Below are 17,549 nucleotides of genomic sequence, written 5' to 3'. Positions count from 1 at the left end.
GCTTTCTTTTTTTTCTCCCTTTTATTCTGACCCGTGTGGATGACAGGCTCCTGGTGCTTCAGCCAGGCATCAGGGCTGTGCCTCTGAGGTGGGAGAGCCAAGTTCAGGACACTGATCCACAAGAGATCTCCCAGCTCCACGTAATATCAAATGGCGAAAATCTCCAAGAGATCTCCATCTCAACACCAGCACCCAGCTTCACTCAACGACCAGCAAGCTACAGTGCTGGACACCCTATGACAAACAACTAGCAAGACAGGAACATAACCCCATCCATTAGCAGAGAGGCTGCCTAAAATCATCATAAGGCCACAGACACCCCAAAACACACCACCAGACGTGGACCTGCCCACAAGAAAGACAAGATCCAGCCTCATCCACCAGAACACAGGCACTAGTCCCCTCCACCAGGAAACCTACACAACCCACTGAAACAACCTTAGCCACTGAGGACAGACACCAAAAACAACGGGAACTACGAACCTGCAGCCTGCAAAAAGAAGACCCCAAACATTGTAACTTAAGCAAAATGAGAAGACAGAGAAACACATAGCAGATGAAGGAGCAAGGCAAAAACCCACCAGACCTAACAAATGAATAGGAAATGGGCAGTCTATCTGAAAAAGAATTCAGAGTAATGATAGTAAAGATGATCCAAAATCTTGGTAACAGAATGGAGAAAATACAAGAAACGTTTAAGAAGGACCTAGAAAAACTAAACAGCAAACAAACAATGATGAACAACACAATAAATGAAATTTAAAATTCTCTAGAAGGAATCAATAGCAGAATAACTGAGGCAGAAGAACAGATAAGTGACCTGGAAGATAAAATAGTGGAAATAACTACTGCAGAGCAGAATAAAGAAAAAAGAATGAAAAGAATTGAGGACAGTTTCAGAGACCTCTAGGAAAACATTATGTGCACCAACATTCGAATTATAGGGGTCCCAGAAGAAGAAGAGAGAAAGAAAGGGACTGAGAAAATATTTGAAAGGATTATAGTTGAAAACTTTCCTAATATGGGAAACCAAATAGTCAAGTCCAGGAAGCGCAGAGTCCCATACAGGATAAATCCAAGGAGAAACACACCAAGACACATATTAATCAAACTATCAAAAATTAAATACAAAGAAAATATATTAAAAGCAGCAAGGGAAAAACAACAAGTAACACACAAGGGAATCCCCATAAGGTTAACAGCTGATCTTTCAGCAGAAACTCTGTAAGCCAGAAGGGAGTGGCGGGACATATTTAAAGTGATAAAGGAGAAAAACCTACAACCAAGATCACTCTACCCAGCAAGGATCTCATTCAGATTTGATGGAGAAATTAAAACGTTTACAGACAAGTAAAAGCTAAGAGAAGCCAGCACAACCAAACCAGCTTTACAACAAATGCTAAAGGAACTTCTCTAGGCAGGAAACACAAGAGAAGGAAAAGACCTACAATAACAAACCCAAAACAAGTAAGAAAATGGTAATAGGAACATACATATCGATAATTACCTTAAATGTAAATGGATTAAAGGTTCCAACCAAAAGACATAGACTGGCTGAATGGATACAAAAACAAGACCCATATATATGCTGTCTACAAGAGACCCACCTCGGACCTAGGGACATATACAGACTGAAAGTGAGGGGATGGAAAAAGATATTCCATGCAAACGGAAATCAAAAGAAAGTTGGAGTAGCAATTCTCATATCAGACAAAATAGACTTTAAAACAAAGACTATTACAAGAGACAAAGAAGGACACTACATAATGATCAAGGGATCGATCCAAGAAGAAGATATAACAATTGTAAATATTTATGCACCCAACATAGGACCACCTGAATACATAAGGCAAATACTAACAGCCATAAAAGGGCAAATTGACAATAAGACAATCATAGTAGGGGACGTTAACACCCCACTTTCACCAATGGACAGATCATCCAAAATGAAAATAAATAAGGAAACACAGCTTTAAATGATACATTAAACAAGATGGACTTAATTGATATTAATAGGACATTCCATCCAAAAACAACAGAATACACATTCTTCTCAAGTGCTCATAGAACATTCTCCAGGATAGATCATATCTTGGGTCACAAATCAAGCCTTGGTAAATTTAAGAAAATTGAAATTGTATCAAGTATCTTCCGACCACAACGCTATGAGACTAGATATAAGTTACAGGAAAAAATCTGTAAAAAATACAAACACATGGAGGCTAAACAATACACTACTTAATAACCAAGAGATCACTCAGGAAATCAAAGAGAAAATCAAAAAATACCTAGAAACAAATGACAATGAACACACGACGACCCAAAACCTATGGGATGCAGCAAAAGCAGTTCTAAGAGGGAAGTTTATAGCCGTACAATCCTACCTTAAGAAACAAGAAACATCTCAAATAAACAACCTAACCTTACACCTAAAAGCAATCAGAGAAAGAAGAACAAAAAACCCCCAAAGGTAGCAGAAGGAAAGCAATCATAAAGATCAGATCAGAAATAAATGAAAAAGAAATGAAGGAAACAATAGCAGAGATCAATAAACCTAAAACCTGGTTCTTTGAGAAGATAAACAAAATTGATAAACCATTAGCCAGACTCATCAAGAAAAAAAGGGAGAAGACTCAAATCAACAGAATTAGAAATGAAAAAGGAGAAGTAACAACTGACACTGCAGAAATACAAAGGATGATGAGAAATTACTACAAGCAACTCTATGCCAATAAAATGGACAACCTGGAGGAAATGGACAAATTCTTAGAAATGCACAACCTTCCGAGACTGAATCAGGAAGAAATAGAAAGTATAAACAGACCAATCACAAGCACTGAATTGAAACTGTGATTAAACATCTTCCAACAAACAAAAGCCCAGGACCAGATGGCTTCACAGACAAATTCTATCAAACATTTAGAGAAGAGCTAACACCTATTCTTCTCAAACTCTTCCAAAATATAGCGGAGGGAGTAACATTCCCAAACTCATTCTACAAGGCCACCATCACCCTGATAGCAAAACCAGACAAAGATGTCACAAAGAAAGAAAACTACAGGCCAATATCACTGATGAACATAGATGCAAAAATCCTCAATAAAATACTAGCAAACAGAATCCAGCAGCACATTAAAAGGATCATACACCATGATCAAGTGGGGTTTATCCCAGGAATGCAAGGGTTCTTCAATATACACAAATGAATCAATGTGATACACCATATTAACAAACTGCAGGAGAAAAACCATATGATCATCCCAATAGATGCAGAGAAAGCTTTCGACAAAATTCAACACCCATTTATGACAAAAACCCTCCAGAAAATAGGCATAGAGGGAACTTTCCTCAACATAATAAAGGCCATATATGACAAACCCACAGCCAACATCGTGCTCAATGGTGAAAAACTGAAACCATTTCTACTAAGATCAGGAACAAGACAAGGTTGCCCACTCTCACCACTATTATTCAACATAGTTTTGGAAGTTTTAGCCACAGCAATCAGAGAAGAAAAAGAAATAAAAGGAATCCAAATCGGAAAAGAAGTAAAGCTGTCACTGTTTGCAGATGACATGGTACTATACATAGAGAATCCTAAAGATGCTACCAGAAAACTACTAGAGCTAATCAATGAATCTGGTGAAGCAGCATGATACAAAATTAATGCACAGAAATCTCTTGCATTCCTATACACTAATGATGAAAAATCTGAAAGTGAAATTAAGAAAACACTCCCATTTACCAATGCACAAAAAGAATAAAATATCTAGGAATAAACCTACCTAAGGAGACAAAAGAGCTATATGCAGAAAATTATAAGACACTGATGAAAGAAATTAAAGATAATAAAAATAGATGGAGAGGGCTTCCCTGGTGGCGCAGTGGTTAAGAGTCCGCCTGCCGATGCAGGGGACACGGGTTCGTGTCCCGGTCCGGGAAGATCCCACATGTCGCGGAGCGGTTGGGCCCGTGAGCCATGGCCGCTGAGCCTGCGCGTCCGGAGCCTGTGCTCCGCAACGGGAGAGGCCACAACAGTGAGAGGCCTGTGTACCGCAAAAAAAAAAAAAAAAAAAAAAAAAGATGGAGAGATATACTATGTTCTTGAATTGGAAGAATCAACACTGTGAAAATGACTATACTACCCAAAGTAATCTACAGATTCAATGCAATTCCCAGCAAACTACCACTGGCATTTTTCACAGAAGTAGAACAAAAAATTTCACAATTTGTATGGAAACACTAAAGACCCCGAATAGCCAAAGTAATCTTGAGAAAGAAAAACAGAGCTGGAGGAATCAGGCTCCCTGACTTCAGACTACACTACAAAGCTACAGTAATCAAGACAGTATGCTACTGGCACAGAAACAAATACAGATCAATGGAACACGATAGAAAGCTCAGAGATAAACGCACGCACGTATGGTCTCCTTATCTTTGATAAAGGAGGCAAGAATACACAGCAGAGTATAGTCAGCCTCTTCAATAAGTGGTGCTGGGAAAACTGGACAGCTTCATGTAAAAGAATGAAATCAGAACACTCCCTAACACCATACACAAAAATAAACTCAAAATGGATTAGAGACCTAAATGTAAGGCTAGATACTATCAAACTCTTAAAGGAAAACACAGGCAGAACACTCTATGACATAAATCACAGCAAGATCCTTCTTGACCCACCTCCTAGAGAAATAAAAATAAAAACAAAAATAAACAAATGGGACGTAATGAAAGTTAAAAGGTTTTGCACAGCAAAAGAAACCATAAACAAGAAGAAAAGACAGCCCTGAGAATAGGAGAAAATATCTGCAAATGAAGCAACAGACAAAGGATTAATCTCCAAAATTTACAAGCAGCTCATGCAGCTCAATATCAAAAAAACAAACAACCCAATCCAAAAGTGGGCAGAAGACCTAAATAGACATTTCTCCAAAGAAGATATACAGATTGCCAACAAACACATGAAAAAATGGTCAACATCATAAATCATTAGAGAAAAGCGAATCAAAACTACCATGAGATATCATCTCACACCGGTCAGAATGGCCATCCTCAAAAAATCTACAAACAATAAATGCTGGAGAGAGTGTGGAGAAAAAGGAACCCTCTTGCACTGTTGGTGGGAATGTAAATTGATACAGCCACTATGGAGAACAGTATGGAGGTTCCTTAAAAAACTAAAAATGGAACTACCATACGACCCAGCAATCCCACTACTGGGCATATACCCTGAGAAAACCATAATTCAAAAAGAGCCATGTACCAAAATGTTCATTGCAGCTCTATTTACAATAGCCAGGACATGGAAGCAACCTAAGTGTCCATCAACAGATGAATGGATAAAGCAGATGTGGCACATATATACAATGGAATATTACTCAGCCATAAAAAGAAACGAAATTGAGTTATTTGTAGTGAGGTGGATGGACCCAGAGTCTGTCATACAGAGTGAAGTAAGTCAGAAAGAGAAAAACAAATACCGTATGCTAACACATATATATGGAATCTAAAAAAAAAAGAAAAGAAAAAAATGGTCATGAAGAACCTAGGGGCAAGACGGGAGTAAAGACACAGACCTACTAAAGAATGGACTTGAGGATACGGGGAAGGGGAAGGGTAAGCTGGGACAAAGTGAGAGAGTGGCATGGACATATATACACTACCAAACGTAAAACTGATAGCTAGTGGGAAGCAGCCGCATAGCACAGGGAGATCAGCTCGGTGCTTTGTGACCACCTAGAGGGGTGGGATAGGGGGGTGCAAGGGAGGGAGACGCAAGAGGGAAGAGATATGGGGACATATGTATATGTATAACTGGTTCACTTTGTTATAAAGCAGAAACTAACACACCATTGTAAAGCAATTATACTCCAATAGAGATTTTTGTTTGTTTGTTTTTGCGGTACGCGGGCCTCTCACTGTTGTGGCCTCTCCCGTTGCGGAGCACAGGCTCCGGATGCGCAGGCTCAGCGGCCATGGCTCATGGGCCCAGCCGCTCCACAGCACGTGGGATCTTCCCGGACTGGGGCACGAACCCGTGTCCCCTGCATCGGCAGGCGGACTCTCAACCACTGCGCCACCAGGGAAGCCCTCCAATAAAGATGTTTAAAAAAATAAAATAAAAATAAAACCCACTAGATTTGCAAAAATTAAGAATCGACAAAATCAATGTCAAAGAATGCATCAACGAGAACCCTTATATTCCACTAGTGGTATAAATTAGTAAAATCACTTCGGAAAACAATATAACATTATTTTGTAAAATTGAGCATACCCTGCAACCCAGCAATTTTACTCCCACATGTACTCTAGAGAATCTCTTACACCTTTGCTCTGGAAGACATGACAAGAGTGTTCCTAGAAGCAAGGGTTCTATCAGTAAAGAGCTGGAAACAACCCAAATATCCATCTACCCAAAAATGGATATATTATGGTATATTTCCACAAAAGAATTCTGTACATCAGTGAAAATGCATATACCACAGCTATAAGCAACTTAAGTAAATAAAAGCAAAATAAAGTAAAACAAGCAAAAAAGCAAATTCTAGAAGCATTCACAGAGTATGATATCATTTTTTTTAAAAAGCTCAAAACATGATGCATATGATAAAATTATTTTTAAAAAGCAGAGAGCAGGGCTTCCCTAGTGGCACAGTGGTTGAGAGTCTGCCTGCCGATGCAGGGAACACGGGTTCATGCCCCGGTCCAGGAAGATCCCACATGCTGTGGAGCAGCTGGGACCGGAAGCCATGGCCGCTGAGCCTGCGCGTCCGGAGCCTGTGCTCCGCAACAGGAGAGGCCACAACAGTGAGAGGTCCGCGTACCGCAAAAAAAAAAAAAACCAACAAAAAAACACAGAGAGCAAAAATCTGTCAGTGGTTACAAAGAGTGAGGATGACAAATGGTTGAGATAAGGAGGAGCATCTATGTGGATGGCAGTTAGTGATAATGGTAGAGTTCTTGGATTGTGTATGGCGGTGGTGGGATCATGAGTGCACCTTAACATTAATATGCTTTATAACTTTACTTCATAATTCAAGTAAGCATGTGTGTATGTGTACACACATATACACATATATTTTTCCATTCTGTGGTAGGTATGAAATACATTAAAAAAGTTAAAAAGGGTTAAAGTAAGACTAAATTATGCTAGTTGATACTGATTGCAATGGGAACCAAATCCCCAGTCCAATACTTACTGGTCAAGGGTCTTATAATAAATGTCCAGATCCTTGTTCACAAGCTCTGTTGTTCTCATAACAATCATCATTTCCCTATACTTTTCCTCAGCATCCCGAAACTGAGGGTCTCGAAGTTCTTTCTTAAAACGAATAATTTCTTCCTCATAACCTTCCTGTCGCCCTATTGCCGAACCGAGATTTCTTTTTATATTTTCTATTTTTTCTTCCAACTTCTGATGTTCACTAGGAGGGAAAACGACAAATGAGGACCATTTTTAGATTTTAGCAGCCTAAAGTGGAAAAGACAGATTTCTTCAGATAGATAAATATCATTTATCATTCTCCTTAGCGATCAGCATATGAAAAGTCTCTCCTTGCTTTTTCTTTAAGGTTTCAGTACTAAGGAAAACTTTCTTCTTTCCAAATCTCTGAAGCATCCAGGTTTTTAAACAGCTGATTTCTGTGTGCTCAATAAAGTACTCTCATAACATGTGAACACTGAAAAAGTTCCTGACGTTTACACACTAACCTAAGAAAAGTACTCTTGGTGATTAATATTACAAATTCACAAACTTCTCATTGTGAACTAAGAATGCTCAGTTACCAACTCTGAGAAGTTACTGAGCAACAGGTATCATCAGTTCGTTCACAGTATGTCAGACAAAAGAAAATTTTATCTCAAACAATTTATGCAGTAATATTACTAAAAGTTTGTATTTCTCTATTAAAACAAAATTTCTCTTGCATAAGTATAAAAAAGCATCAATAAAGAGAGGGGATATATGTATACGTATAGCTGATTCACTTTGCTGTACAGCAGAAACTAACAACATTGTAAAGCAACTATACTCCAATAAAAATTAAAAAAAAAAGAAAAGAAAAACATGGAGAGGAGTTCCAAAAAACAAAGCATCAATACTGACAAAAAAGTAAAATACTTGGGCTTCCCTGGTGGCGCAGTGGTTGAGAGTCCGCCTGCCGATGCAGGGGACATGGGCTCGTGCCCCGGTCTGGGAGGATCCCACATGCCGCGGAGCGGCTGGGCCCGTGAGCCATGGCCACTAAGCCTGCGCGTCCAGAGCCTGTGCTCTGCAACGGGAGAGGCCACAGCAGTGAGAGGCCCGCATACCGCAAAAAAAAAAAAAAAAAAAAAAAAAGTAAAATACTTAAACTTTTTTGATAACTTGGTAGATAATACAGATTTTAACGTATGCTTTAAAAATCTTCATTTATTTAATAATTACTTATTAGGCATCCTCTTATTTGCCAGGCACTTCTCTCAAGATTATGAACATCCTTATAGAACTGGCCTGATTATCTGTTTTGTTGACATTTCTGTTGTGTCCTGGTTGAAAAAACGTTTGAAAAAGAGAAGTTATGCTTAGTAGTCTGAATGAATGTAAAAAGCACTGTTATGTACTAATTACAGCAGGAATTATAAAAATATCTGTTTTTGATCTTTAGTAGCAAGGAATAAACTGTTTCATTTAAAAGCTTGTTCTATAAGCTTCACTTTTTTTTTTTTCAACTTGGCACCAAGAACACCAACATTACAGTGTTAAAGAGCTGAGGCTTGGAAGCTAGGATATCTGGTCACATTCCTGGCTTTCATTCTAATTTCCTATGATCTTTTTTTCTGGGTCTCAGTGTCCTAATGCATAAAAAACAAACAGGCTGAAAGATGAAGAGCTCTTCTAGTTGTTAAGTCTGATCTCCTTGATATATGAAAGAGTTATTTAAAATAGCTAAACCATGAGAACTTACAATAACATAGGAGTAACTATTTGTTAGGTTTTAATAACTAAATTAAATTTCAATTTATTATATCCTTTAGAATAACTTAAGCATTCTTTGATTCAGATTTCTTTGTGAAATCACAAGAAAAATGAAAAATCTACAAGGAATGGCTGAATGAATGAGTATATCCAACCAGCTGAGGTGGTTCCAAAAAATCTATTTGGCTAGCACAACCTTTTACACCAGTCTAGTGCCTTAGCATCAGCCAGCTTCTTACAGAATTCCTAAGGCAACTGTGAGGCAGAGAAAGCAAGAATAAAATATTTTCTGCTGTAGCACGAAGGCAGCAACTACAGTAAGTACCAATAAAACCAGATGAAAGAAGAATTCTATTAATCGCAAAAATGATGCTCTGGTTTGCGCATAATTACACCTGGGACCATGTAGAATGGGTCACCAATATCAAATTGCTTTGGCAATAACTCCATTAAGAGTTAAGCATTAAGCTCTGACCCAGGCAGGGTCCAGAGGACATATATTCTTTATGCCATAATCTTGTGAAGCAGGCTCGCAAAAGTCTGGGAACTTGGTATTTTTAATACTGGCCATCACTGCATAGTCATAGTGTGACTATAAATTCTATATTACTACTTCAGCTTGTAAAGCCATGAAATACATTTGTAAAAAAAGTGCCCATCTTCCTTTAAGTCTGAAAGGACACTTTGGCTACAGGCTTACATTTTTTTTCAAAAACATGTATTGAATATTTTTCACATTTCAATAATAAAGACCTTTATTTAAACTAAAGATTATTTTTTAAAACACACTTTTTCATTTGTAAAACCTGCATTTGACCCATTTCCTTCAAATGTTGTTTTCTTTCTTCTTCAACTTCTTTTAGTTCTTCATTCCTTTTTCTTAAAGTAAGGTTATCCTGTAGCCACCTTTCTTGTATCTAAATGTAAATATTAAATTCGTTAATAAAAATAATCAAGTTACCAACATGTGATTCATAGCAGGCAACTGGTGACAGGTAGTGCTAATTCTGCCTTAGAAGCACGTGTATCTCAGCAGAGGGAGAAGAAGCCAGTGTAAAGGAATCTCCAGGCCTGGAGGAATCTGGATGGCCCATATACACACAAAACAGACATTAAAATGATGAGATAAAATGATATAACTGGATTTTTAATATTTTATACCTATGCCCCATTGGATCATCTTGCATAAGAACCTCACAATGGAGCCTAGTGATCTAAAAGATAAAAAGAGAGCAAGACTACTACCAAAGTCTCCCCAACTTTTTTTTCCCTAGTTGTATTTGTCTAACGTGTGCCAAGACCATTATATACTGTTAAGTATGTCAGATAAGATTTTTACCTTCAAGCTGACAATCATACAAGGCAGTAAGAAATTTCACAAAAACAGTAAGTCTATATACTTGATGACACTTTTGTGGCCACTGAATTGCACTGAAAAATTTAAATTTAGCTGTTCTTGTTGAGTAGTTTTGTCCTTAAAAAGCAACCACTAAATCATTTGGCAGCGGCAGCAGCACCAACACAATTATTTCAGTACTTTTCCTGGTGATTAAAATGGACTATGTTGTCAAGAGACAAACAGGAAACAATTTATAAGCTGACTCTTTGGAACTTAGGAAAAAAAAATTTCCTGCAGAATATGGTGGTTTGGCCCATAGAAGCCTGAACAGAAAAAATTCATCCTAAGTTTGGAGCCAGGCCTTCTCAAAGACCCTTCTACAGCAACCCTTGTAGTTGAGATAAACTCAGTGATGTGGGAAGTAGGAAGCAGGGGCAGATCTTTGGTTACACTTTGTTGCCAACAGTACTGACACAGGAGTCACCAGGGAAAAAGGATTTGGGAGGTGGGAGAGAAGAAGGGAAGCCAAGGACTTCTCTCATATGCTTAATGTTCACATCCAACCCTGCCCATCTATGAATCACTATTTTGAGGGTTTTTTTGTTTTTTTAACTGTCATTAAGGTTCCTTTCAGTTTTCCTGGAACTAATAATATAAATATATACGTATCTATTAAAGGCATCGTTATAAGCAGTTAGAGATGACTAAAATGATATGGTTGTAAATGTCCTTTTGTTGCCAAGGCAACCTAATGTGCCACCGCAGCTGCTATGACTCTCCAAGATTCTCCCATGGGGAACTATGCTTATACATTTTCCTTATTAGGAACAAAAGAATGTGGCACTGCTCGCTTTCATCTAATATTATATAACAATGGAATTTGCTTTCATGAATACCTGAAAGGACTATTTAAAGGGCTATCACATTTTTAGGTGAGACTGATTTTTTGCATGAAATAATGTTCCTGGTCTGTTATCCTGCATGGTCACCAGAAAGCTAGGGATTTCCTTCTTTTAGGTCAGCTTCTAATTGCTCTTTCATTCTGAAAGACAGTATATAGCACAGTAGTTAAAGAGCATAGGCTTTGAAGTCAGATATACCTAAGCTCAAATCTCAGCATTACAACTTTCAAATAGGATGACTTTGGACAAATTAGTTTAAATTCTCTGAGCCTTTTAAAGATTAAAATAGTGTATGTAAAAAGTACTAAGTACAGTGCCTGGCTCAATAATTGCTAGTGAAATACCTTTTGGGTCAAATCTGTCCTTACACTTTAAGCAGTAAAAATTCCAGTTACAGTCTTCAAAATAGAAAATAGGAGAGAAAGAAGAGATAAAGTATCAGAGAAAACCAGATGCAGGTATACTACACCAAAACTGTTTTCCTATTATACTAGCAATTTGACAATGTAGGGTCAAGTTCTACCTCTGTTACTCACTACTTTTGTGACCTTGGGCAATTTAGGTCAACTCCAGTTCCCTTCATCTGAAAAATGAGGGAGGAAGATTATTAAACTTCCAAATTTTAAAATTCTGTGGAGTAAACTTAATAGGGCTTAAGTGCATAAATAAGCTGTTATGCTCCTCAACTCTTAAGATAGTAACCTGAATCACTCAGCCCAGAGAGCAGTTAATGCATGCAGCTGGCCACTTAAAGGAACCATAAAAGTTAGCTGCTTTCTAGTCACCTGTGATAGAGTAATATGCTGAATAAACCCCATTCCAAAATCCACCAAAAGTCTGGTTGGGGGAAATGCCATTTATAGAGAATTTCCTGAAAGCCATGTGGTGCTCTGACTCAGTGATTGATAGTTAAGGGGATACATCAGAACCTCTGAGGAACTTAACAAAATATACATGCATATGTGTATGCCCATGCCCCAGAGGTTCCCATTTATTGGTCTGGAATGGAGAAAGAGATGTGTATTTTCAATAACCCAGGTGATTTTTTTTTTAAGTTTGAGATGTAATTCATATACCATAAAATTCACCAATTTAAAGTGTACAATTCAGTGGTTTCAGTATATTCACAAGGTTCTCATTCCAGCACATTTTATCACCCCAAATAGAAACTCCACACCCATTAGCAGTCACTCTCTATTCCCTTTTCTTTCCTTCCCCCCAACCCCCAGCAACACTCCTCTGCTTTCTGTCTCTATGGATTTGCCTATTCTGTACATTTCATATAAATGGAATCATACAATATGGTCTTTTGTGATTGACTTCATTTAGCATAATGTTTTCAAGGTTTGTCCATGTTGCAGCATCTATCAATATTTCATTCCTTTTAATGGCTGAGTAATATTCCATGATGGTTAATTTTATGTGTCAACTTGACACCACAGGGTGCCAAGGCATTTGGTCAAACATTATTCTGAGTGTCTTTGACAATGTTTCTGGATGAGATTAACATTTACATTGGTAGACTGAATAAGTAAAGCAGACTGCCGTTCCTAATGTGGGTGGGCCTCATCCAGTCAACTAAAGACGTGAACAGAACAAAAAAGGCTGAATAAGGGTTAACTCATCCTGCCTGACTGTATGAGGTGGGACAGTGGTTTTTTCCTGCCTTCATATTTAAACTGAAACCTCAGCTCTTCTTGGACCTAGAGCCTATTAGCTCTCCCAGTTCTCAGGCTTCAGACTCAAACTGGAACTACACCATCAAGCTCTCCTGAGCCTCCAGCTTGCCAACCACATATCTTGGGACATCTCAGCCTCCACAATCACTTGAGTTAATTCTTTATAATAAATTTCTTTATCTATATCTATATCTATATCTTTATCTGTATCTATATTTATCGATCTCTTACTGGCTTTACTTCTCTGGAGATCCCTGACAAATACATATGAATATACCAAATTTTATTCATCTGTTCATCAGCTGATAACCATTTGGGCTGTTTTCCATATTTTGACTGTCATTAATAATGCTGCTATAAACATTCTTGCACAAGTTTTTATGTAAACATATATTTTACGTTTTCTTGGTTATTATACACTTAGGAGTGGGAAAAACCCAGGTGATCTTGATGGGTGCCTATAGCTAACTTTTGCTCTCCAAACACTCTAACATTTATTTTAGGCTCCAATCACACCACCTTCTACAGTCATCAAGGGATGATAAAGGTGCTGAAACACACTGTAAAAACAAACAAACAAAAACAACCATGAAGTTTGTTGAAGACCTGCTTTTTATTAATCTATATAGTGTCTTCCTTTCCATGAATGCCTATGGAGACATTTTTCTCTGGTCTCAGTCCAGAGAACTGGTTTGTTTTTAGCTCTGAGACAATGTGAAACTTAATTAATTATGACTTTCTCTCTTCATGTGACTACTAAAATCTTTAGCAAGCATATCAGATTTCATGGCCTACGTTTTATATACTTACTACTCTCCTGGTTTCATTGCCTTCTTCTTGTCCTTATTTCCACATTGTCTCATTTTCTCATCAATTTAAAATGTTATTTAGCATTGCTCTATGTATATAACTTAGTAAACGATTTCTAGAACACGGGAGGTTATAAAAGTAAACTAATATAGTCAGATCCACTAAATTTAGACCTTCAACTTGAAAAGGGTCACAGACTGGTGTATCTTAATTATCTCTCTATATCTGTATGGACATTACTGATTTATAGATTGTGATTTTAAATAGAAAACCCACAAGCTAGTGATAACTAAGTATTTTGTTATATATGCTTCATACATTTATATAGCATTTACTAGATGGCAGAGATTTGATTTACCTTTGACTGATATTCATATATTTGACATTCCTGGCACTATGGCCAGAGATTCTGCAGAAAACGGGTATGGCTAATCTTCAAAGAGATTTTAACCATTATTTATAACCAAGTGATTAAAGCTTTCAAGTAGCAAATTTTATTCAAAACAGCAGGAACAGAGAAGCGGTGTAGTTTTTAAAGGCATTAACTATCATGCTTATATAAGGCATGCTGAAAATTATTTTCTTAATGTGATTTTAATTATACTGTGGAAATTAATTTCCTTAATCAAGAAAGTAAATGATAAAGGAATCAACTGAAAAACAACTTAGTATATATATATTTTACTTACAGACAACTTTTAAGAATGATACCTAGAAATGAGATTGAGAATTGGCAGAAGGGGAAGGAGACTTTAATTTTATGCTTTTACGTTTAAACTTTTACCAGGTAAGTCTTTTACTGAAAATAAAAATTAAAAAAGGAAAGAAGAAAAGACAATGTTATTACAATTGCTTTTCTCAGGGAACCCTCCTACAATGTTGGTGGGAATGTAAGTTGGTACAGCCACTGTGGAAAACAGTATGGAGGCTCCTCAGAAAACTAAAAACAGAATTACCATATGATCCAGCAACCTCACTCCTGGGCATATATCCAGACAAAATTATAATTCAAAAAGATACGTGCACCCCTACATTCATATCAGCACTATTCACAATAGCCAAGACATGGAAACAACCTAATGTCCATCAACAGATGAATAAAGATGTGTTACATATATACAAGGGAACTCAGCCATAAAAAAAACAAAATAATGCCATTTGCAGCAACATGGATGCAACTAGAGATTATCATACTATGTAAGTCAGAAAGATAAATAACCATAGGATATCATTAATATGTGGAATCTAAAATGTGACACAAATGAACCTATCTATGAAACAGAATCAGGGACACAGAGAAGAGACTATGGTGGCCAAGGGGGAGGAGGGTGGGAGAGGGTTGGACTGGGAGTTTGGGATTAGCATACACAAAAACTGGTATATATAGAATGGATAAACAACAAGGTCCTACTGTATAGCACACGGAAATATAATCAATATCCTGTGATAAACCATAATGGAAAAGAATATGAAAAAGAATATATATATGTAACTGAGTCACTCTGCTGTACAGCAGTAACTGACACAACACTGTAATTCAACTATACTTTAATAAAAAATAAATTAAAAAAAAGAATACAATCAGGTAAAAATGTTATAATGAGAAGAATCACAACAGCTTGAGTTATACCAAATGCACTTTTTATTATTTCATTTTACAAATGAAAATATGTCTCTTTTTATACTGCCAAAGGAAAATTTTGTGTCTCAGTAACATAAAAAAGAAACATACTTTTTATATAAACATATACACATAAAAAAAAAAGAATTGCTTTTCTCTACTGTTTTCATTTCTACTCAGTGCAAGTATTGAAAATAAAAGTAAAAAGTAAAAAAGAAAGATAAGAATGTTACTGGTATAAGTGCCACCATAAATCATTAGCAAAAAAAGGACCTACCTTCTGTGTATCAATATCTTGTCTCATGATTCCCATTTCCTTATTAATCTTTTCTTTGTGTTTCTCACATTCACTTAGTTGAGCTATTACTTTATTAAGTTCAGTTTCTTTTTGCTACAAAAATGAAAATTTCTTAAGCACAAGAAATAAAAATATAAACAATCATTTTAAATTATATTCAATTAAGTAGTTTTAAATTACCTTCTTATAGTCATCTTTTCCATCTTGAATATAATTCTCAATGTCTTTCACATAACCATGAATATTTTTAACCTTCTCTTTGATATCATTTATCTGCGGAAAAATATTTATTAAAAATATACTAGTTCAGACTAGGGCATTTAAGAAGATTTATTTCCAAGGAATATCTTTTATTAAGATAACAAAAACTTAATAGGAGAGTACAGTGAAATACTGGCTTGGAAGTTAGAAGCCCTGAGTTCCAGTTTCCATCACCAGCAGATTTTATCTGAAATCAAATTTTATGATCTCCCTTTATTACTATGGGATTAGATTAAAAGGTCTCAATTCTCAACTTCTATTTTAGATCAAGAAGCAAAATAATTTACATTTAATCATTCTAAAAAATTCTGAATGTTAAGATTATGTCACAAATATGAAAACACTATTTCATCACGTTTTTAATTTCATGGAAATACTAGTGTCCAACATGGTGCTCTGAATAATAATTTTAACATATATTTTTGATAACTAAATATATACATGAAATCTTACTTTATCCTGTGCTATTTTGTTGCTTGTATTTTTTTTGTTGATTAATTCTTCTTTCTCCTGCTGGAACTTTTCCAATGTTGTTTCCAAAGGGCTTACCTGCTCTTTAGCATCCTAAGGATATAAAAAATATAAGGTCTTATATAACATTCCATTATCTTATTTCAGGTGTCACACTTCATAATAAAATCACTTTCTATGTACCAGGCTTTACAAGTAAATTCATTTGCTCCTTCCAACAACCCTATGAGGAAGGTACCATTATTTTCCTGCTATATTTCAGATGAGCACAGAGATGATTTATCCAGGGTCCCAGGATAAATGTAAATGAAGGAGCCAGGATTCAAATCTCATCCAGCTTTGAGTCTTCTATCATCCAGCTCCAGAGTCTTTCTTTTAACCACTACGCTATACTGCGTCAGCCACTGACTTGATTCTTAATCTACACCACGTACTCCCAATTATATGAGCATGTGGCTTCAGGTATAAATTTTCCTGAGTTTGTAGGGGCCCATATCAGCTCTGTGTGACTGAAAAATAGGAAAGCTCTTTCAGTCCAGGTCTTTCTTTTACAGATGGAAATATGATCATAAAAGAACTTTTTTTCAATTATTCTTCCATTTTCTGTTACAACTGATGAATCATAATACACAGAGCACTAAGTACGATTCCAAACACAAAACCATGTGATCAAGTTTGTAAACCAAAAATTGAGTTAACAAGCCATACCTTGCCTTCAGCACAGACACAGCCAAATTATAAAGTTTATCTGCTTTTAGCTGCATGGGTAGTGGGATTTCTCATGACTTCTGCTTTTTAAAGTATTCACTCTCATTCTAAAATGGTATGCTATACACAAAACCATCAGTTTTATTCCAGAATATATCATCTTAATAAAAAAAAGTTTTTGTACGCATGTACTGCCAATACATTTTAAAAGGCCCAAATTTTAACAAAAGATTGGACAAGTTCATCAGACAAGAGATCATAAATTATTTGGGCCGAAAAAACATCTTAAAAAAAAAATATGGGGCTTCCCTGGTGGCTCAGTGGTTGAGAGTCCGCCTGCCGATGCAGGGGACACGGGTTCGTGCCCTGGTCCGGGAAGATCCCACGTGCCGCGGAGCGGCTGGGCCCGTGAGCCATGGCCGCTGAGCCTGCGCGTCCGGAGCCTGTGCTCCGCAACGGGAGAGGCCACAACAGTGAGAGGCCCACGTACCGCAAAAAAAAAAA

At 36.9% G+C, this 17,549-nt stretch overlaps 1 protein-coding gene across 2 annotated transcripts in view; it reads right to left on the bottom strand.

Annotated features, from left to right (window-relative positions):
- The window catches only part of RAD50 (RAD50 double strand break repair protein), a 113,651-nt gene that overhangs the window by 24,595 nt on the left and 71,507 nt on the right, over nt 1-17,549 (bottom strand). For both annotated transcript variants that reach the window (XM_029216053.1, XM_029216052.1), the window contains exons 17-21: nt 16,320-16,430; nt 15,786-15,878; nt 15,585-15,698; nt 9,746-9,873; nt 7,200-7,424 (exon numbers count right to left, since the gene is read on the bottom strand). In XM_029216053.1, coding sequence (XP_029071886.1) covers nt 7,200-7,424; nt 9,746-9,873; nt 15,585-15,698; nt 15,786-15,878; nt 16,320-16,430 — 671 coding nt within the window. The remainder of the gene's footprint in view (nt 1-7,199; nt 7,425-9,745; nt 9,874-15,584; nt 15,699-15,785; nt 15,879-16,319; nt 16,431-17,549) is intronic.

This window comes from Monodon monoceros, unplaced genomic scaffold (assembly GCF_005190385.1).
Source record: "Monodon monoceros isolate NGI ecotype Baffin Bay Population unplaced genomic scaffold, NGI_Narwhal_1 Super_Scaffold_12, whole genome shotgun sequence".
Classification (NCBI taxonomy): domain Eukaryota; kingdom Metazoa; phylum Chordata; class Mammalia; order Artiodactyla; family Monodontidae; genus Monodon; species Monodon monoceros.
This window is presented reverse-complemented; position numbering and strand designations above follow the sequence as displayed.